Below are 22,083 nucleotides of genomic sequence, written 5' to 3'. Positions count from 1 at the left end.
GCCTCTGAGCCCCTGAACCTTGAACCTCTGAGCCCCTGAGCCTCTGAACCCTTGAACCTCTGAGCCCTGAACCCCTGAACCTCTGGGCCCCTGAGCCCTGGAGCCTCTAAGCCTCTGAACCTTGAACCCCTGAGCCCCCGAGCCGCTGGGCCTCCAGCCCCCCCCGCCCCAGCCCCCCTCGCACCCCCTCCCTCCCAGGACTACACCTCCCATCATGCCACGGGGCGGGAAAGGAGGCGGGGGGGAGGCGTGCCCGCGGGGCGGCCGCTTCCGGGCCCGGCGGCGAGGCGCAGTGAGGGAGCCGTAAGATGGCGGCGGCGGCGGTGCTGGAGTTCCAGCGCGCTCAGTCCCTGCTCTCCACCGACCGCGAGGCCTCCATCGGCATCCTGCACTCCATAGGTGAGGCCGCCGCCCGCCGCCGCCTCCTCCCGCCGGCCCCGGCCGCCCTCCGCCGCCCTCCGCCGCCCGCCGCCGCCGCCTGCTGACTCACCGTGCGGCGCCAGGCCCGGCCCCGGCCGCCCCCCGTTGCCCGGAGCCCCCCCCGGGCCTGGAGGCCCCGGCCCCGGCGGGAGGCGCGGCGGGGGGCGGCCGGCCCCGGGGTGCCACCTGTGGAGCCGGCGGGCGGCAAGGGGCGGTGGGGGGGGGGGGGCCGGCACCCCGGGGCGCCGCTGCCCGCCGGGTGTGGGGTCGGGGTGCGGGGGCCGCGGGGGCCGGGAGCCCCGCCGGGGGCGGCTGTGGCCGTTGGTGCCGGTAGGGCTGCCGGAGCGGCGCTTTTAAAGGCGGAAAGTTTGGGGGAGGCTTCGGCCGTGCGGGGCTGGGGCTGTCAGCCGGCGCGGAGGCAGGTGCTGCCCGCGGGGCCGGGCCGGGCCGGGAGCGGTGCTGAGCGGGGCTCCGAGCCGGGAGGGCTCGGGGATGCCTGGAGCAGGGGTGCGAGGGAGCGACCCTCCGCTCGCTTAACGTGCGCGCCGCCAAAAAGGTGCCGTGAGCTGCTGTCACCCTCCTGCGCCCGGCGAGTAAATGGCTCCTAGCGCCCGTGTTAGACCTTGGCGTTCGGAGCGCTCCGCGGCCTCTGAAAGTTGCTCGTCCCTCTCGGTGCTTCTCTGGTTAATTAGTAGGGGGTGCGCTCAGGGCTGTCGGCGTGCCTGCAACTTTCCGTCCGGTCCGGCGCAGCGGGAAGAGCTCGTGGTGCCCGTGGCTGGGAGTCGGAGCTGTCCAGAGAGCGCTGCCTCGAGACGTCCCTGCTTGAGAGACATTTCTTTGCTTTTGGTGCTGCACGTACTGAGTTCCGGGCACGGAAAGCCGTGGTCCCTGCTGGGACAGCGCAGAGGATTTCAGTTCCCTCTGTAGTGCTAGGTGACAGCCGTGTGGCAGCAAAGACTTTAGCTTTATTTGTTCACGTAGAAGCTGAGCTCGTTCACCTGCGCAGGTGATGCTGGAGGTGAACATTTACGCAGCAGCAGACCGCAGAGTATGTTGTGAGCGGGGTGTATTGTTTTGTGGATAAATTATACGAAACTGATGTTGTGCAAATAGAGGCTTGGTGTTGCTGTATCACAGCTGACCCTTTTGTGTACCTCAGAGCCACAGTTACTCACGTTGGCACCCAGCGTCGTTCGGTTTATCAGGGTTTCGTGTGGGAGAGAATATTGACTCTTGCAGTGGGTGGTAAAAGCAGCGATGGTAGCACCTCCCTGCTAGTGAGCAAAGAGGGCAAACGCACTCTGTGGATCCAGAGTTGTTGTTGTGCTGTGTTTCGAGCAAGGGATCCTCACAACTTGATGCATAAAGCGGCAGCATCGTAAATCCTGATACCGGAATACCCCGTTGGAAATCCTGTTAAATTTCTTTTATTTGGTTTTGTGGCTTCAGTGGGAAGAGGGTCTGTTGTGTGGTGGTGTTCTTTTGAAATGAAACTTCAACAGCTGGACGAGCTTAGTGGGACTACTTCAAAACTTAGACAACATTCACATTGGAGAAAGCAGTCGTGTCTATCAGCTGGACTAAAGTCTTGGTGAAGTATAGATCAACTGCTGTTTGTAAGCGCTGCATGTAAGCTTTCCACGTAATCTGCTTTCCAGATCTGGTATCCCAAGCTGAATTCGCTGTTGCCTGTTACAACAGTTACTTTCTTGGTGCCTTTCCAAGAGAAGACCGGCAATGATTATCTTCTAACTGAAACGGCATTAAAGGTAACTTTTCTGCTTTTTTCTAGTGAAGCGCGATGTCCAGGAAAATGATGAAGAAGCGGTGCAAGTCAAAGAGCAGAGCATCCTGGAACTGGGATCACTGTTGGCCAAGACCGGGCAGGCAGAAGGTGAGCCTGAAATAAGTAACTGAGGTATCGGGTGAGAGGAATGTACGTGGAAATGAATGCAGTCCACGCAGGTAACGGGACAGAAGTAAAAGCAGATTTAGGCAGGAGATGTTACGTCTGGTGAGAGGACAGAAACTTAAAAAAAAATAAGTAGATAAACAGCATAAAATATTAATCTCATGCTTCAAGGCCCAGTGTTCTGAAAGATTGCTGATGCATTGGAAAGTTTAGTTCATGACCTTTTGGCATGAGGCCGCTTTAGTATAAGTAGCTAAAGTTTTGTTCAGTTGTCATGTATGCAGCGAGACGTTTCTCTGGATTTGTTTTTAAACATCTCAGAGCCTTGTTCCGAATTGGAAATATTGTCCAAAAAACCTCCTTTCTCACCAGCAGCTTCTTTCTCAATTGATTTATCTGCTGAAACATTACATCAGAAAATGCTTGGCCAGCTCCGCACAAGAGCAAGACTTGACAGTCCTCCTATTGTGACCGCGTGAAAGGACAGAAGTGGAGAAAAGTTCTCTGTTCGGTGACTTTTGAGTAGGACCTCTTCGTGTCTTCTGTGTCCTGGAAAGCTTATGGCGGTGTCTGTGCTACTTGGCACTCAGCAGTTTTATTTTGTTTCTTTTGCTGAGGAATGGTCTTGCCTTTCTGGAGCATCTTTCACCTCAAGTGTTTTAGGAGCTGATACGCCACATCCGTACAAAGAGCGTTCTGTCTACAGCAGACAGTTGGCCATGGTATGGCCCTGCGCTGTTCTAAGTATGCCTGACAATAAATCAGAACGTGAAGTGAAGCGTGCGTGCCTTTAACAAACCGAAACAAACTGGATGGGGAAAACAGGCCAGCAGAACCTTTAACCAAACTGAAATTCAGCTGGGACGCCAAACCTAGTGTTGGAGCGGTTCACAGAAAGCAGTGTAAGGTCTTGGATAACAGCTGGTCAAAGATTGCAGCTTTGTGTTTATTCTGAAACTCACGCTGTGTGTCCTACTCTCCAGTCTTTGTAAACGTATATTTTGACTTGGTCATTTAGCTGATCAACCCACGTCTGCATGTGTTGGAGCATTCTGGACACTGATCCCTGGGTGATCTGCAATTGAACAGCGCTTGGGACAAAGTAGATGATTTGTGCTTAGGGCTGGAAGCAAAGGTGCTGTGTGTCTCACCTGGCTGTAGATGTCCACGTCCGATTTCCTAGTGTGGGCTGCCTTTATAGTCAGTGGAGGAGAGAGAGGCTGTTCCAGCACACAATTCATCTCATCCTGCAGTAAGAATTTAGAACAGGAGAAATGCTGTAGAAGTGCCCATTCCTCTCACTGAATAGTACAGGACCTCAGGTCGCTCAGCTCGAGTGCAGGTGTCCATGCTGTACAGGAGTCCTGTGCACTCTGATGTTTGCTTCTGTAAAGGTAACGAGGCATGGCTTTGCTCCTGCTCCAAGGGAGATGTGTATTCTTGGGCTAAAAAGGGAGGAAATCACCAAAAGAGTGTCTCTAGGTAAATGATCTGATGTGCAGATCATTTTGATGTGCAGAGGTTTGCAGAAGCCTGAGAAAAGTTCTTTTAGGTGCCTGATGGCCTCCTTACTGGGCAGGATTTGGGACATTTTTGAGTTGAAGCTTGACTCTTACACAAGCATGAAGAACTTCATTCCATCCTCAGGGGATGGATAGCCAAAAGATTTTTAAGGGGAAGGCTAAGCGATTGAAAATGACAATGTTAATTTATCAAAACCATTTTTTTTCAGAAGGAAATGGAGTTGGCAGCATTAAGAAGCCAGTTGTGTATACGTAGATCAGCGTGAGATCACCACGTTGTGCTTTCTGGAGCTTTGTGGTGAAGCTGAGGGACAAAGAAAGGAGGTGGCGCAGCAGCGTAGAAGTGTGCTAGACCTGTGGGAAAGACACTGGCACCTTCCCTTCCTGTCTGCTTCCTGGGGTGTAGCGTGCTGGTAGGAGAGACAGGCAGGCAGGGTCAGCAACACCTTCCCCAGGTACAACTGTTCACAAGGATGCTGGCAACAAGCAGGCTCAGATCTTTATGTTGAGCAGGAGTGAATCTGGTGCTGCCTAGCCTAACGAGGGCATTCGTGAGAATGCAGTTTCTGGCACGAATAAAATAGATCTCGTTGTGAATCTCGCTGCCTACGTTTTAGTTTTAGCTGGTGGGATTTCTTTGGTGGGTTCTAGGTATAGCTCGGTGGCTACTTCCAAGTGATAACCAGGAGCCGGACTCGACGATCCTTATGGGTCCCTTCCAACTCGTGATATTCTTTGATTCTATGAACTTCCAGAGGTGAAAGGCTCTGGGAGTTGCAGCCTGTGGAAAAAAATCAGCAGTTTGGTTGGTAGGGTTTGGAAATTGTAACTGCCCTGCCACTGTCTGGCTGAGAGCGTAAAGCAAATCTGTAGTTTTTAGAGGACTAATCTCTGGTGAACTACGGCCTTTGTGTTGTTTTTTTTAAAAAACAACAAATTACCGCCTTTATCTGCTTGATAGAGATTGAGGATTCAACTGAAGGATTAATCGCTTCTTTTAAACAGGTCCAGATTTTATAGCATTGCTTAAAACTGTGGGACTGGAATAACTCTCAGATCAGGAATTGAGGTGCATGGCATGTTAGCTTTGTGGAAGGCTGAAAATCAGAATTCATTTTCCAGGGCTGCTGCTCATCAATTCTCTAGAGCTGTCAATCACACCCCTTTTGCCAACCATTGCGTTCATTTAAAAAAGAAAAATCCTAAAAATAGTTGACAGTTGCATTGTTGGGGAAGAGAAGTTTCTGTGGGAACTTTCAGCTTGCGTGCCTGAATGGGGTCTGCAAAATGTGTGGATTTCCTAGCTGTTGGCTTAGAATCTGTTGTCTAGTGAATTCCCGAGCAGCTGTTGAGAGAGTCAATAGGAAGGTAAGTACTGCAGTATATTTCCTGTGGTTTTCCCTTCTTTTCTTCTGAAGTTCCTTTCCTTTGCCGAAGTGCGTTCAGCACTAAAACGAGCATAATCCCATCGGTCCTGAGACGCTGGCGTGGGGCAGCGGTGCGCAGTGTGGGGAACGGTGCCTCGCCGTAGCTGAGAGTCGATGGACCTCGGGGGGAGCCTGGCTGCCGTGATGGGGAAGACTGAAAAGTTCTTAGTTACGGAGCTAGCGGATAAGGATGCAGTGCTGTGACCGGTTCAGCGCTGTGTTTTCCAGTGCTCGTGGTAGTTGCGCTGGGGAAGAGCACGGGAACCTGCTCCTAGGCAACTCCAGCTCTGGCGCCGCTCCTCTCCCAAGCCCAGCGGGCTGATCGGGAGCCCACCTCTCAGCTCCCAGCAAGAGGAGGGACGTTTGGGAGCAGCTCTGTGCCAAAGCGATGTATTTAGTGTGCTGTGACGTTGGAAGCTGCTGCCTGTTGCTGTCGTGGCAGTTCGTTCACTGTTACATGAAGCAGTTGGTGAAGAATGTTTAACTTTTCTTTGACTTAAAATGATTAGGGTTTACACGCGTGAGTGGTATTGCAGGTTGAATGGCTCGTGGTGTAACGTGTGTCCTCAGGATGAAGTGGGGTGGTTAAAATTACAGCCTGTCATGGGGCAGTAGGTAGAGTGTTCCTTGTTGAGTAAAATCCGAGTGCTGATTAAAACTGTCTGTCAGTGGGACTTAATCTTACCGAAGTAGCAGCACCTTGGTTCTAGAAAAACCTGCCCATTCGTTTTTAAACATAAAGTAAAAAATTTTTATGAAATCTTAGACGTGGCAGTCAGTGTCTTTTTTTGTTTGCTTGTTCTACAAAATGTGATTCATTATAGAAAGGGTCATGATTTCTTACGCTGCTGTTTGGAAAATAAGGCTCATGTGAGAATAGAGAATTATAAGTTTCATTTGTTTTAAAACTGCACTTCCAGGTATGTAAAAACATCAGTACATCCCCATGAGCAACTGGGATGGAACACTGAGTTCCGTCTCTTAACAGGGTAAGAAATGCAATTTTATTAGGTTTGATTAAACTTTTAAATAGTTTGGAAAAATAAAAATTAAAAAAACATTACCGAGATGTTCTTATAGCCTAATTCTTTTGCATTAATGCTAAATAAAATATGAACACCTTATTGTCAGCCATTTTTATTAGAATCTTTCAAAACTGAAATTCTGTTGATGCTCCTCCAATGGCCTAGTTGAAGTAAAATTATGCTAGTCTAGTTTTGATTCTGATACCAATTTGGTATAGGGTATATGGAGGGTTTCTGATGCATTTATTACAAGTTTTGTTTATTTTTTTTTACTATGAAATCTCGTAAAGAATCAGTCTTGACGTCTGGGTGAGACTTGAAATTAGAGGCTGTGATTCCAGCACGCAGCCCCACGACTTCGTGAGTCAGCACTGAACCATGCACTGGCATGGTGCTGCGCTGCTGCAAGTGTCATCTTCCGTGTAAATAGTCATCAGTCTGACCTGTCACGACGGGCCGCGTGGTGTTTATCACAGGAGGAGACTTCCAGCTTGTGCTGTGCAATTCCGACACGTAACTCCCTTCTGCTTCCCGGAGCGCTGCGTCCTGAAACTGCTGTGACACTGACTGCCCCTTCCCTTTGCGCTCTAGGAATGATGTTTTTAGTGTATTTCACCATAAAGAAAGACTTTTCCTTTCTTAGCTTGAGACTAGCTGTATAACTATATGCTGGACTGGAGACTAGGAGAACAGAAAGCTAGTTAAGCCAGCTGAGATCTAATTAGGTAATGTGGGTAGTCAAAGTGTTAACTGTCCTTTTTTCAGCAGTGGAGTGTATCTGACTTGCTAGGGTTCTCTAAGTATGGCAGAGGAAAACTTCAAACTGTGAGTCAATAAAAACATACTTAAACTATAAACTCCATTGCCCATTTTATAGAAAAATCTCAAAGCATTTAACAGGCGCTTACATTTTTAAAACGTGCCTGAGGCACCTACAAATGGTGTTATAATTGGGCGAACTGAAGTAACGGGAAACGTATGCTGTGTGGGTAAGACCAGAACCCAGCGGTCACCCTTGCCAGTCCCCTTGTTTACTGCGGGGCATTCCTTCAGGTGACGTTTATCACTCTTTTCCTGTAAGTGATGTTGAGAGACTGCTATAAAGTGCTTGGTATAATAAATACTGCCGTGTATAGGCATGTCAAGTATTCCAACTGCAGTGTAACTTCTGGCTGTGTGGTTGTATTTCATGACTTGGTTTTTCCTGTTCGCAGAGCTGGGAGGACTTCTGAAGTATGTCCGACCCTTCTTGAACTCCATCAGCAAAGCAAAAGCAGCCCGCTTAGTCCGATCCCTGCTCGATTTGTTCCTTGATATGGAGGCAGCAACGGGACAGGAGGTGAGATTTAAATTTCAGCAATAATCTGTTCCTCAAAAGCCTTCAGCATCATTACCTGACCTACTTTATTTCACACTGAAGAATTATTCATGTCAGGAAACCTTCATTTAATGCATTTGGATATATTCTATTAATAAAACATTAGATAATTCAGTTCACTTATAACCATGCTTGTGTGCAAGCCTTGTCTTGGTGGGGTCTAACTCTCACCCTGAGAATTTTTCAAAAATTTGTGTAGTTTGAAATTAGCTTTACATCTAATAAAGCATTAGTAATATTCTGTAATGGGATTAGTGTTTGGGATGTGAGAGGTGAGATGTGCTATACATGTCCCAGGGAGCTCAGTCTAGTGGAAAACTGGGGCAGTGTGTGATGGCACGGAGCTAGAGAAGGGAGTGTTCAAGGTCTGTTCATGAGTAGGTGGGATTAGAAGATGGCATTACTTAGCATCTTTCAGCTGGAGCCATGAAGTTGCAATGTATGGGGACACAGCGTGGTGGTTGTTTCATTCTACAGAGAGCTTCTGAGGCGTAGGAGTTACTCCTGAAGTGGGAGTGGAAAGCCTTTTGGAGCGACCAAGCGTAAACTACTTCCAGTGAAGGAACTTTTCCACTAGGAAACCCGTGGAGTGTAAGATAGGCCACAGTTAGGATTTACTTCATTCCCTGTAGGTCCCTGGAATTTGTTTTTTTTTCTGTTGTCCAGTTGACTTGTTGGTTAGAGGGAATGGGAGAAGGACAGGAGCAACGTGTAAATGAGGAGGAGCCACTTACAGGTGCTGTTAACCTGCAGTACTGTAGGGCTGTACCGTGGCTGACCCACCAGAGCAGGTAGACGGAAAGGGAGCTAGAAAGGAGGTAAGCAGTGTGTTAAGGACACAGCCCACGTACCACTGTGCACGCAGCGACTGACGGGTTACAGTCTTGAAGAGGATCTGCCGCGTTACGAGGCAGATGGCATTCTTCTAACCATGTCACAGAAGTATCATCCTGGAGTTCAGGTAACACAGCAAATGTTCTTCATAAGCTGCTCAGTTCTTGTGGCTTGTGTGTACTGTAAACAGTGCCTGACAGAATCTTTGCCTCTCTTCTTTAACAGAAAAGGTTAAGGGGGAGCAGTGTAGGATGTGCAGGTAAGGAGAGAACCCCTTAACGGGTTGGGGAAAAATGAGTGGCTTCAGACTTTTTTCTGAAGGTAACTTGAGGTAAATATTTGAATGCAGTCCCAAAAGGTGGCATATTATGGGAGGAGAAGAACTTGGAGTAATAAAGATGGAGACAGTTAGCCAAAACAGTCCCTTTCACACACATTCTGAAGCCAAACCCAAAACCCTAAGGAATTGTAACACCGAACCTGTGAGGTTCTTGCTGTGGTATTCCTGAATACGTTTAATACCTCAGAAATGTTCGGAGGGATATTTGCTTCCCCAGTGTAAAGCATATTAAGAAGACTCCCAAACTCCCAAGAGTCCAGTAAAGCAGTGAAATCAGAGACTTCTACTCCTAATGCTCAAGCAATCACTGTGCAATAAATTGCAATTTCATAATGGCTTTTCATAAGCTGTCCTCATTTAATAAGAAGTGACAAGGAGCTGACAAGTCCTGCAGTGTAGTACAGCTACAGAGCTGCTCCAGAAAGAACTGTGATCCAGAGGCTTTGGAAAAAGGCATTTCTGAACCTGGCACTGCAATATTAATTATTATGTATAATGGCCCAGTACTACATTGGCACCCTCTTCTAGTTAGGGCAGAAAGAAACTGCTTTATGCATGGCAGGAATCTCATCAATCTTAAAAAAGAAGCCAGTAGGTTGCTTTACTCTGCTTTGAAGCAATAGATAAAACATCCAGTGTCACTTACTGACTGATTCCTGGCACCTAACTTGTTTGTAAACAGTGGAGCCCAGGCATCTCTGCTGCTTTATACTACTGAAGGACACCCATGGTCTGACGTATTTAAGCCCTAAAACACATACACTTCATTTTCCTCTTTATTTGTAGAGCAATTGAAAATGCAGTTCTCTTTGTTGTCAAATGAAATAGTGCAAAACAGGACTGGAAAAGACCTCGAAGCCTTTTAGGCCATCCCTTGCCTAAGGCAGAATCAGTTCTCACGTACCCAGATGTTGTTTCGAACAAACCCCCCAGACATTTAAGAAATCCCTCCTAGGATTTCAGCAGCAATTCTAACTGGTGGAACTTGGGAAGCCAAATCTTTATTTTCATATTCCAGTGTGGGAGGGTTGTCCCTGGTGGTCAGAAAAAATTACTGGAAGCGAAATGCATTAGAAAAGCCATGAAAGAAGGTGGTCTGCTGTGTGTTTGTTTGTTACAATTAAAGCTTAGACTAAACCTTAGTTTGCCTTCTGAATTTTACTTTCTCTTGCAGTACTGCTGTAAGTTATATAATACAGTGAACAGAGTTGCAAGGTGCAGGAAGTTAGTCTAGCAAGTAGAATACGAAAATATTTAAAGTAAACTCTAGCCATTCTACCTCATTTTGTGTAACATTTCTGACAGCTTAAATTCTGCTGTTAACACGATGCAGCCTGAGGCTAAAGAATATTGTGTGTGGTTACCAGCGAGTACTTGTTTAATAGAGGTGCTTAGCATTGTGCTACTGAACTGCAGTTCTCGTCAAACTACACCTTACCTGGGTAATACTGAAGGCGTGGTTCATCAAGACACTTGGGGTAGGCATTAGTGATGAAGGCTGTTATCTAATCTCCAGGTTCATTTTAAAATAAAGCTATTTTGAGATTTAGCAATGCTGCTCTTGAGACTGGAATGACTTACTCCCTTAACCTACGTTGTGGAGATTTAGGCTGCGTTGTATTTCTGTGTTGCTTTGTAGGAAATGATTGAGCCATACTGCTGTTTTAAAGAGGGGCAGCAGAAGGCTTGACAAATTTCTTTCTGCTCCCTTTAAGGTTGACCTGTGTTTAGAGTGTATTGAATGGGCCAAATCAGAGAAGAGGACTTTCCTACGCCAGGCTCTGGAGGTATGTTACATTGTGCATCCCAAACGTGTGTAATAGCATTTTCCCTCTTTTTCCCTCTATCAGATTTAATAACAGTAAAAGTAGAGAAATTCTAGCGTGTTGTCCAGATCTTTGTATGTGCAGTAGAAGGCCAATAGTGATTATACTGAATGCTAGTGACTCATCTCAGTATTCAAGTAGACAGGATTTTACCCACCGTATTTAGTTCTAGCCAGTTGTCCAGATGGTAGATCTTGCAGAATTGGATCATGTGATGTAATGAATACAAACTAAGCTAGTGAATTTTGTGCAGATAAGAATATAAAACTTAATTTTACCAAATAAACCTGTACTACCTTTCTCTGGCTTTCCTCACAGCAGTTCCTTTTCTGTTCTCCAGGCGAGGCTGGTCTCTCTGTACTTCGATACCAAGAGGTACCAAGAAGCACTGCAGCTAGGTGAGTTTCCCACTAGGTGGCAGTGGTAGTTCTCTGCTTTGAAATTAGTCTAGAGGCTGTCAAGGGAAAGGACCAATTACGTCATGTTCTTTGATAAGTTTTGTAGGACTCAGACGTTAATTTCCTCAGTGCTGTACCAGGTCTGCCATTTTTCACTATAGTGTGGCAGTAAAAGCTTCAAGACACCTCTTCATTGACATCATATGTTCATTTCAAATAATTCTGGAAGCAAAGGGGAATTGTATCCAGTTGAAGCCATCAGGTTTGTCTCCTGCTGTAACATACGTAGTATAGTGCTGTGGTCAGAAAGCAGCTTTCTTTGGCTCACTCAAAAGCTGCCTCAATAAAAATAGTAGTAATGCCAGGAAATGGCAAACCTCTGAGGATGCAATTAGACAAGTTCTTGTGAAGCAGTGTAAAGGCTTTAAGAATTTGCTTCTACACCACCTGAGATATGGTAATTAACCATGTGAACTCTCCTGCTCTGCTGCAAAGCAGAGTAAAGCAGGTCATCTTACACAGCCCAACTCCCTTTGGTGCTTTACAAATGCTCATTTTGCAAATGACTGCAGTGATGTGAGAAGAGGTTTAAGCTGGCTAAAGGGTATTTGTACAGAGCGCTCTACCAGCTCAGTGTGCGGGTATGAGCAGGGATGAGAGATGACTGCACTGACATGAACAGAAGTGCTCACCTGGGCAGCTGTGATGTTTCATCAGGGACCCATAAGTTCTTAAACAGCGTGGCAGCAAGAGCATGTGTCATGTCCAGAGTCACCCGGGTGGCTTGTATCCGATCAGAATATAAAGCTATCTTAAGTGCTCTGATACATGGAATTCAATATCAAGTTAGAATTAGTTTGCATGTGGATGTGTAATGACCTCAGGTTTAAGCTCATCAGAGTTCACACGCCAAAGCTATGCTTAATTAACTTAATCACTTGAGTGATGGTGGTACAGCTTAGGGAGTTGAGAAGGCCTTTATGTATAGGGCATCCTCTCTGAACACTCCACCAAGATAGCAGTGTTTTGGGCTAGCATTTCTTTGTGGCTGGCCAAGAAGACATGATTATGTCTGCAGCGGAGCGGAGTAGACGCAATAAAGAGCCCCTACATCGTGTTTCTAGAGAGACACTGTTCTTTTCCACCTCGCCGTATGTTTAAGCAATGTTTTTCAGCTTCTAAGTGCAGCAAATGAGGATAAAATTCTTGTCTCTGCTTGCCCTAAGTTGGCTGTTTGGCTTGTAGGGGGAGAAGAAAGGGGGAAACTTTCCTCTAAGGTTAGCTCTTGCTGTCCTCACAAGGCTTTAATGTGACAGTTTATCTAGGTGTTTCTTAGGCTACCCATTCCTACCTCCTTAATTTGATCTGTAGCTGTCTTGTGCTTAAAACATTCCTTCCTCATCCCGTATTCTTAGGATTTGCTTGAAAGTCCCCAGCTCTCACCCTAGGGGAATGATGCAGGAACGGGCAGTACTTCTGGTTTGATTGGAGCTCTGAATGTGAGTGGTAAATCGTACTGTCATCTGGGGAAGGTGTAACAGAGTGACAATTTGAACTGCACAACATGTCCTTGACTTTCTGTTGAGTGTCTGCTGCTGGTGATGAGGTGGCAGAGGCACCCTGTCCACATGCCCAGCTATTCTCACTGCCCTCTTCTACCTCTAGCACAGAACTGGTTCATTCTTCTCCAACACTGGATTGATGCTCAACTGCTATTATTTCCTTTCCTTTGTTTCTTCTTGGAAGAACAGGTTGTGTAAGCCTAACCTCCCTTCCTCAACGCCAGTACTGCCTATGGGGGAAGAAGGGTGTCATCTGGAGGGAGCTGGTTTGTGTAGTCACTGGTAGCAGATGTGAAGCAGCTTACAAAGGTTCTTGTTCTTCCCCACTGCTAGGCTCCCAGCTTCTTCGGGAATTGAAAAAGATGGACGACAAGGCATTGCTGGTAGAAGTGCAGCTGTTAGAAAGCAAGACTTACCATGCCCTGAGCAATCTGCCAAAAGCAAGAGCAGCTTTAACCTCTGCACGGACTACAGCCAACGCAATCTACTGTCCACCTAAACTGCAAGCAGCGTTAGACATGCAGTCAGGTAAAGCCCTTCAGGAGAAGGGGAGAGTCTGGGACTTGTCACGGTGCATCAGTTGACTGATACTTGCTCTCTCCTGAGTGAATCATAGAATGGGACCTCAAGATACTCAGTAGTCTGCCCAGCTGCCTCAAGGCAGGATTAGCTATAATTACATCGTTCCTGACATATGTTTATTCGTCCTGTTCTTGAAAGCTTCCAGTGGTGGAGGGTCCATAAACTCATTAGGCAGTACAGCATCACACCTTGTTAATGTAAGTGTAACATTGTTCCTGGTCACATTTGCAGGCACTTACCTGAAGTGCCCCAGACTTGTCTGTTGTAACTAAAACTCCTTTGTCTGTCAACAATGTCTAGAAAATCAGATAAACAATGGGGGCAAATGAAAGTTCCAAAGGGAAACAATAAGGGGGTGTTGACCATATTTAGCTACATCCACAACTTTGGTGGTGGTTCTTTATGAGTTTGCTACCCACTGTCCTCAAGAGAGGACATGGATGTTCCTACAGAAATGAGGTAAATGGCAGCACAGAAGAGAAAGGCTTCCTTTTACTGAAGTGCCAGATGAAGCACTGGACAAGCAAATCATTCTGTCTTCGTCCAGTTACATTTAGAATTAACTCTGATGCTTGCCTGTTTGTTCCTCTCAACAGGTATTATCCACGCAGCAGAAGAGAAGGACTGGAAAACAGCCTATTCATATTTTTATGAGGCGTTTGAGGGATATGATTCAATTGACAACCCAAAAGCCATCACCGCCCTGAAATACATGTTGCTGTGCAAAATTATGCTTAACATGTACGTGGCAAATGGTTCTGCAAAGAATGCTTCCTACATTTAAATGGGAAAGGCTTTTTGTATATAAGACTACAGTAATGAAAGAACTAAATCAGACAGACTCGGCTGTTTGTCTTTGTTTATAAACTATTCACTGGTTCTGATATAACATTATTTGAACTTTAGTAATTTGTTATGAATTGGGAAACTTTGAGGCACATGGAAATTTAAGCTGGCCATGTTGTTGAACAGATACTCTCTTCCCTTCCTTCCCCTCTGTAGCCCAGAAGATGTGCAGGCATTAGTGAGTGGAAAGCTTGCTCTGCGGTATGCGGGAAGACAGGTAGAGAAACTTAATCCTTTCTATCTTCCTATTGTCTCTGAGAATATTGTGTTACTGTGTCAGATCTTTTCATACCAAAATATCCTACGCTTCTGAGTATCCTGAACAAGATCCAGAACTGATTAAATTACCATAAATCAATTGACTTCAAAGGGAACACAGTGATTTTTCACCACCTGAAAATCTGACCCTCTCACTTCATTTTCTCTGTTTTTCTCCTCCCTGTTTTCTTCATGAAGTTCTAAATGCCTGGTGGTGTACGGTACTCATCTGAACCCTCATCAGCTGCTGCAGCCATGAATCTGATGTATTTAAATACGAGCTGTTCATTGTTTTTACTTGTGTTGTAGCAAGTCCTAAAAATCCATTCATAGCAGTGAGGCTGAGCAGCTTGAGACCTAGATGACTGTAAGGTGGAAGGCAGGCAGCTGGGGAGTTGTTAAATCAACTGTTTATTCTAACGTTAACTTGCCAGCCTGTGAATGCCACCCCCGTATTAAATCCAGGGATGCTTATGTTAAGCACAGGGCCAAGAGCCAGGCGTGCCAGGGTCTGAGCCAAGCTTACGTACTGATGCCCTCAGTGGCTTTGGTCTGCCAGCTATTTGCTTTGACACAGGAGCTAATACCCACCTACCTCACAAAGGATTGGGGAAGCTATTTAGTAGAGGAGGATGAGGTCAGTGAGCATAGGTGCATAGAAAAGAGTCGGAAGTAGGGATATCCCTGTGTTATCCCTGCTGGATCACAAAGGGCAGCTGTGGCCCTGCTTCATCCTCTTCCCCCTGGTGACAGCTGAGTTGGAGGCTTCTTTTCAGAGCACCGAGGGCTCTTCCTCTCCATGGAGGAAATTTCAGCTGTTCCCTGCACCGTCCTCCTGAGACAACAGTGACCACAAGTTTGTGCAGCAGCTGTGGAAGCTGAGCTTAGGGAGCAGAGGAAAAGTGGACAGACAGCCTTGGGGGCAATTCACTGGGAGAGATGATAACAGAAGCGTGGGCCTCATGTACCGCAGCCACTGGGCTGACCTGTTTCTAGTGCGCTTGTGTCTCTCACCACTTGGAAGCTATTGTTCCAGTGGGGTTACTATTCTATTTAATATCAGTATGGTAGGTTGGTTGTGGCCGAGTCTTTTGCTTTGTTTCTGCAAGTGCTGGGTAGACAAGAAACGGTTTTCCAGTGCTGTTGGTGATAGGGTGTTGGTAGCAGAGGCAGTGCTGAAGGGGAGAAACAGCTTAAGGGCTGAAAATGGCCCCATTTGTTAAGCAAGTGTGCAGTTTCCTTAACAATTGTATCGACGTTGCTCTCAACCTGCAACCTGATAGGACCTGCAGCTGGTATTCTCAAACCTTGCAAAACTTGAGTTCTTTGCTGCCATGAAGCTGATTTCATGCTGTGTCCTGCAGCTGTTCTGCAAGTTCTCCTTTTTAGCAGCTGTTCTTACTCTTCCTACGTGGAAGTAAAAGTGACATGGCTTTGTAGCAAAAGGAACATTCCCTCTTTGCTTCTTAAGCACGTCCTCGGTGTACTGCACAGTTGGCCTAATAGCACTGAGAGGAGAGTCTGGAAAAATAACCTTCTCTCATTTTCTTTCTTTGCAGACAGAAGCATTAAAATGTGTGGCACAGGCCAGTAAGAACCGATCGCTGGCAGATTTTGAAAAGGTGAGTCAGGAGAAAGAAAATGGGAAATGGCTAGCCAAAGCATTCAGAAGTAACTGAGTGGAAAGTTGCAGGAGCTGCCACATCCCGCAGCAGGAAGCTGTAACAACAAATGTTTGTAGAAGGCAAATACTTTAGGCAAATATTTTAGGCTAGACATCAGGGAGAGGTTCTTCACCGAGAGGGTGGTTGCACACTGGAACAGGCTCCCCAGTGAAGTAGTCACTGCACCAAGCCTGTCTGAATTTAAGAAGAGATTGGACTGTGCACTTAATCACGTGGTCTAAACTTTTGGGCAGACCTGTGCGGTGCCAGGAGTTGGACTTGATGATCCTTATGGGTCCCTTCCAACTCGGGATATTCTATGATTCTATGATACTCCGTAATACTCAACTGGTTTATTTTTTGCAGCATGGGGAGTAGTCGTCTGCTTGAAACTAGATTTTTCTGGTTTTGAAGAGCCAACTCAGAACCAGTTTCCTGTAGTTCTGGTGCTGTTCACTGGGATGTGTACCTTCCTAAAAGTTTTCCTGGGTGTTCAGCAAGGACATTACAAAGAGAAAGGGGGGGATTCCTATGCCAGGGAATAATCCTATCATGCTGATTCCTGAGTGTCAACCAGAGATTTTTCTGACTTGCTAAGCTCCAGTGGTGTAAAGATGAAAGATGCTTGCTGCAAGGTGCTTGAAAGACTGTTAGGCTGTGGTGATCTCCTGGCCTTCCAGCTAAATTACAGGATTAGATTAGCCACTGATACTGTGCTGGGCAGGGAGGGGAGGCTATTTTATACTCGGAGGATGTGGAGGACAGGAGGCCTGTCACTACCTGAGTGATCTGTTTCCACTGTGTCTTCTTCAGGCTCTGACAGACTATAAGGTGGAGCTCAGGGACGACCCCATCATAAACACTCATTTGGCTAAACTCTATGATAACTTATTGGAACAGAATCTGATCAGAGTCATCGAACCCTTCTCCCGAGTACAGGTAAATGTTTCCATCAAGCACACCAAAATGCTGGCACTTCTGTCCCCTTCTGTTGGCGTTTAACTGGATGAACGACTTGTTTCCATGCAGAATGCTTTTTACTCATTGCTGCTCAGCACATCCACAGCTCAAGAACTCATCAGGTTCAGCTGAAAGATGATGAGGAAAGGGTTGAGGGGAATTTTGGAAACCATATTCCAGAATCGTTGTACTTTCCACCTATTTCATTTATATACGGTGAAATGTGGACCTGCTTTTACCATTGAAGGGAACAGTGTTTGGCTATTAAGGGCTCTTTCAGAGTGTGCGTAAAGCTGCAGTGATCTTGGAGAAGAAATGAGTTATTTCACGTTTCACAGTGAAGTGGCTCTAGGTGTCTGGCTCATAGCTAGTCAATCTTCAGGTGCAATTAGATATGAAATCTGAAGGACATGAAGCTGCAAAACAGAGAAAAACGTTGTAGATTGTAGGCCAGAGCGTTTACAGACCCTTGAACTGTTGTGTAGATAAGCCCCATACCGCAGTGTTGTGTGTCAAAGGTACAGCTAAAGATTTATTTAACTCTATTAATCTCTCTTATAGATTGAACACATATCCAGCCTTATCAAGCTCTCAAAGGTAAGAACATTACTAGAAATCAGTGACATGTCTTAAGAGGGCAAAGGAATTGAGGTCAAATGGCATTTGCCACCAGGAAATAAACATAGGCTATTAAACCCAACAGGTCAGCTCCATAGCAGTTACCTGCAAATATCGCTCTTGGGGATTTAACTTTAATGTGGACAGTTCCCGTGGGTTTCATTCTGTGTGTTACCATTTACTTTTTATTGGAGACAGATCTTCCTCTGCAGTAGTAACAGCTCATGTCATGATCAGCTCAGTCTTCCCAGTTGAACTGCATTTAATCTTCACGAGCATGCCCAGAGGAATGTGTTTAGACCCTTAAGATGTAGGATCCAGCTAATCAGTGATTGAAATTTCATTATACATGCGTATGTCACACTTCCCATTGCAATAACTGCTTTAAAGACAATCCCAGCCAGCTTAAATCTTAGGAAAATCCACTGTAGTCTCCAGCCAGTTGCATCCCAAAGTGCTTTTGTTCTGTAGTATGACTTTTAAGATCAGAGGTCTTAACTGTCGTGAGCTCCAGCCTTCCAGGTTGTTCCATCAGCTGTCTTCCTTTTTCGCCCGTGCAGGTCTTTTCTAGTCTAGCTCTTGGTGTTCAGCGCATGCCTAGTAATGAGAGTAAAAGCTGGACTGCAGCTGGTTCTTAACTACAGCTGTGTGTCCCCTGTCCAAAGAGTGCAAGAGGAAGAGCCGCCTCCTGTGGGGCCATGCCTCGCTCTGAGCAGGAGATTGTCTCAGTACTGAATGGCTTAGCTGAAGCTTGGCCAATACTTGACTAAATATTTGGTGAACCAAGCTAGAATGCCCCTAATGGTAATGCCTGTATGAGGACAGATGCACCGTCTTTAGTGGAACAAAAGGGCAAGACGTCTTGGTGCTCTCACCATTAAAAGCTACTGCTTAATTTCCTATGCCACCTAAAGCATATGGCAGTACCAAAGCAGCGTGCAAGGAGAGATCTGTCCTGACATCACGTTCTGTGGTAAAATAGCTGCTTTCAAACAGTGCTTGTATCCTCCTAGGGATGTTGAGTGTGGACTAGTAAAAATCATATTTCTTTATAAAGTTCTGGGAGACTTTTATTATTTTTTTTTTGCTTCAATTTCAGGCTGATGTAGAAAGGAAACTGTCACAAATGATCTTGGACAAGAAATTTCATGGTGAGTCTCTGCATCCTTCAGTCCTGACTGCCTTGACACCCATGGCCAGGTCACGTATTAAAGCTTTGGGTAGTCTCCTCTTCATCACCGTGCCTTTGAACTTGGAGTGCTCTGCTCTGCTTCTGACAGCAGGCATGCAGGTTAACAGGCACTGTGGGAAGAGTACATACTGGTGGATTCTCTGTTACTCTGTTGTCATTAAGGTTATTCTATTGCTCCTTTCTTCTGCCTTAATTAATCTTGAGGGTTAATTTCTCACAAATCAGAAACCACACTTTAGTCCTTGCTTCCTGCAGCTGCATCCAGGGACAGTTACGAGATCCACTGGTGGGCTGCGTAGCAAATATGCGCTGTTCTGCCTTGGAGCTTACTGGCATATGTGGTCACCTTTCCCCGCTGATGGTTTGGGTTTGTCTGGGACCACAGGGAGCTGCTTTTCCAATTCACCCTCAGGGAAGAAGCTCTGTTCTTGTTTACATTGTCCCTGGTGTTGATTTAGAAAGCCCTCTTGATCTGGCTGAGCAAGATGAATGGGAACTGGCTAAAAGAGGCACATTGCTTAGAGAGAAGCTCAAAAACAGCAGAACTCAGCTGCAGTGCCCATCTGGCACCTGGAAATAGTTTAATTATAAAATGGCTTCTTTGCCTTGCACCAGTGTCTGTCGTGCTGAGGCATCCTGCAGGGCACAAGGGCCTCGAGGAGGAAGGTAGCAGTCAGGGAGCGTGCAGTCCTGAGCATCTCCTCGGTGTGATTTTGGGCCCTTCTCCGGGCTGTTTCTTTCTGGGTAAGCTACCACTAATGCAGTCTGGGCAAAATCGGTCAGCTAATCTAACACAGCACATCAGCCCCTTCCAGACCTGGTGCAGCTGACTGGAAGTCTGTTGGGTAGATCCCTGAATGCCCGTTGTCTGGAAGATGAGATCTGACAAACAACGTGATCCATCGAGCGTTACAGTGGTAACCGCAGCTTTGTGTCCGCAGGCATCCTTGACCAAGGCGAAGGAGTCCTGATCATCTTTGATGAACCCCCAGTAGACAAAACTTATGAAGCTGCCCTCGAGACTATTCAGAATATGAGTAAAGTAGTGGATTCGCTCTACAACAAAGCCAAGAAGCTAACATAGGTGAGTGGGCGCAGGAGCCAGAGGTCGCAGCTGCTCTGGACCTGCCGCTTCTCCTAGGCCAAGGTGCGTTTGTGTCCTCGAGGCTTGTTTTCTTTCCTCCCGATTGACGTGGCTCTGTTTTCTTTTGCAGAGTTGAATTTGCTAGCTGTCATTTGGAGAGTGTGTGTGACAGGAGAGTGAAACCTTTGGGAAAATGTTAGGAGACTTTTTTCTTTGTTCTACTTTTCGCTCGGAAAGTTTTTAAACTTCCTCATCCGGTGCATCTTGTATTCCATACGATGCGTGTTCCAGTTTCCATGTAATCTTTACTGGCCGAACTTTGTATCTGGGGGGGGAATATTGTTTAAACAAAGAGGGTATTCTAAATAAAAGGAAAAAGGCTTACACTACCTAAACATGTGCTTTCCACTTCCTGAGGGATGTCAGAGAGTTAACCAGGGACAAAGTTTTGTTACCGATAGGTGCCCAAAACAGTTTGTTTCATCTCTCCCTCTACTCTGAAACCCGAGACTTACTGACGGTGTATAAGCAGCCAAGTTTATTCCATTTGTACTGAACCAAAAAACCCGAAATGTACAGACTGCTGGTTTATTTTTAAATCTTAAGTAAGGCCTCAGATCCCCTCAAAAGCAGCTCCACAATGATTTTCCTGAAGGCTTTCGCACCTGAGGAACCTGCTTCAGAATTGTCATTGTGCTGTGCTGGCCCAGACTGACCTCGTGCAGCCAAAAACTGAGAAGCTGCTGCCACTGTCGAGACCATTAGGCCAGTTTCTAATAAAGGGAACAGCGCAGGTTTCCCCGGGAGGCCTGCATTGCATGCTCTTGTTTTAAAATAGACTAGATTTTAAATGTTTTAACTCTTCCCCCCACCTGCATTGGTAGGAAGAACAGGTGAGCAGGCGTTCCCCGAGAACGCGCCTCCCCGCGGAGCCGAGCCCAGGCCGGTGTCCAGCGGGTTGGCGAGCCGCTGCCCGGGCGCTGATCGGGCTGGCGATGTTTACCTCTGCTGTGGAGCGTTTCTTTTCAGCATCCAATGTGAGACAGCTTGGCCCTTGTGGAATGACCTAGCGCAGCTCTTGCTGGGGAGCTTCCTCGTTACTGTTCCCAAGTAATATATGTGGGGGGTGGAGCACAGTGTATTCCAGCATGTTTCATTTTATGGTGAGATTACTAGCTAGGTTTTAATGCCATTTGGGCAGTGTAAGCTTCTGCATCTCTGTCCTGCTAATCTTTATTTTTCCTTTCCCCTCTGTCTCCCTTTCTCTTTCCCTTTCCACGTTTTCTTACTAAATTTATATTTTGTAAAAGGATTCTGTTTTATCAGGAAATATTTTGCCTTCACACTGAATCTTAGACTGGCTGATTTTTCTGCTTTCTGTTCACATTTTAATCTCTCCACCATTTTTTTTAAACTTTCCATCTCATCCAGTCAGTCACTGTTTGGGTTTTTGGCACCATCAATATCAAATGTACAAACGGTTCTTGCTAACCAACACCAGGTATATCTGATGTTCAGATGAGTTCCAATAAAATAATTTTTTTTTCAAAATCTGTCTCCTGTCTTCAGCTGTTGAGGCAGATGAAGTGCATGTCTGGTGCAATTGCTCTTTTCGCTTAGGGAAGGGTGGCTTGCAACGCAAGCTGTGCATCTGTCCAGAGCTTATAAAAGCATCTTCAGTGATTTCTGAGACAGAGTGGGACAGGGGCCTGTGTTTTAAGCAGCATCACTAAAGTTTTATGGAATGTTACCTGTTCTTGCAAGTTTGAGTTTTACCAAATGACGTGATTTTTTTTATTACTATTGAGGTGAAAAATCAATTACATCTGACCTCTTGCACCTTGAAAAAGCTCTGATGCTGTGTTATTGGAGAGAGTCAAACTGTGTGTAACAGTGCAGTAGGTTCATGTTAAGGCTAGAGAAGATCTTAAGACTTAGTCGAACTGATACAAAATCCTGGTTTTCACGTGTGAAGCTCGTGCTTCCATCCCTGACACTGCCTGGTGGAATGGATGCAGGTCTGCATCGGCCAGGAAAGAAACCTGGCTTTTACGTGAAGGCCTCAAGTGCTGGGAAGAGTCAGCAAACCACGGGGTGAGCTGGCTGGCAGAGGGTTCAGAGCCACTTTTCCAGTCAGGTGCGTGACGCCCCAGTGCTGGTGCCTGCTCTGTTTTCCTTGGGTTCCAGCACAGGCTCTGTCTGCCTTGTCCGGGGCCCTCCCGGCTCCCTGCTGG

The 22,083-nt window shown here is 46.4% G+C and overlaps 1 protein-coding gene across 1 annotated transcript; it reads left to right on the top strand.

The window, feature by feature from the left end:
* The first annotated feature begins 241 nt into the window (after positions 1 to 241).
* PSMD11 (proteasome 26S subunit, non-ATPase 11) lies at positions 242 to 21,400 on the top strand. Its single transcript, XM_080565095.1, has 14 exons — positions 242 to 399; positions 2,213 to 2,314; positions 7,522 to 7,646; positions 10,575 to 10,646; positions 11,026 to 11,083; positions 12,979 to 13,173; positions 13,824 to 13,968; positions 14,230 to 14,290; positions 15,891 to 15,953; positions 16,809 to 16,934; positions 17,517 to 17,552; positions 18,673 to 18,724; positions 19,707 to 19,849; positions 19,980 to 21,400. The coding sequence occupies exons 1-13, from the start codon at positions 309 to 311 to the stop codon at positions 19,847 to 19,849; spliced, it is 1,269 nt and encodes a 422-aa protein (XP_080421221.1). The 5' UTR covers positions 242 to 308; the 3' UTR covers positions 19,980 to 21,400.
* Positions 21,401 to 22,083: the final 683 nt, after the last annotated feature.

This window comes from Anser brachyrhynchus (genome assembly GCF_964034855.1).
Source record: "Anser brachyrhynchus genome assembly, chromosome: 22".
Lineage (NCBI taxonomy): Eukaryota > Metazoa > Chordata > Aves > Anseriformes > Anatidae > Anser > Anser brachyrhynchus.
Note: the sequence above shows the minus strand (reverse complement) of the source record. Positions and strands in the feature narration are given on the sequence as shown.

Bases quoted from the DNA above. Each gene is read 5' to 3' on its own strand.
- PSMD11 (XM_080565095.1), top strand. From the start codon at position 309: ATGGCGGCGGCGGCGGTGCTGGAGTTCCAGCGCGCTCAGTCCCTGCTC. The intron at 10,647-11,025 runs GTATGTTACATT...TCTGTTCTCCAG, and splicing joins TCCTACGCCAGGCTCTGGAG to GCGAGGCTGGTCTCTCTGTA. The intron at 15,954-16,808 runs GTGAGTCAGGAG...TGTCTTCTTCAG, and splicing joins CGCTGGCAGATTTTGAAAAG to GCTCTGACAGACTATAAGGT.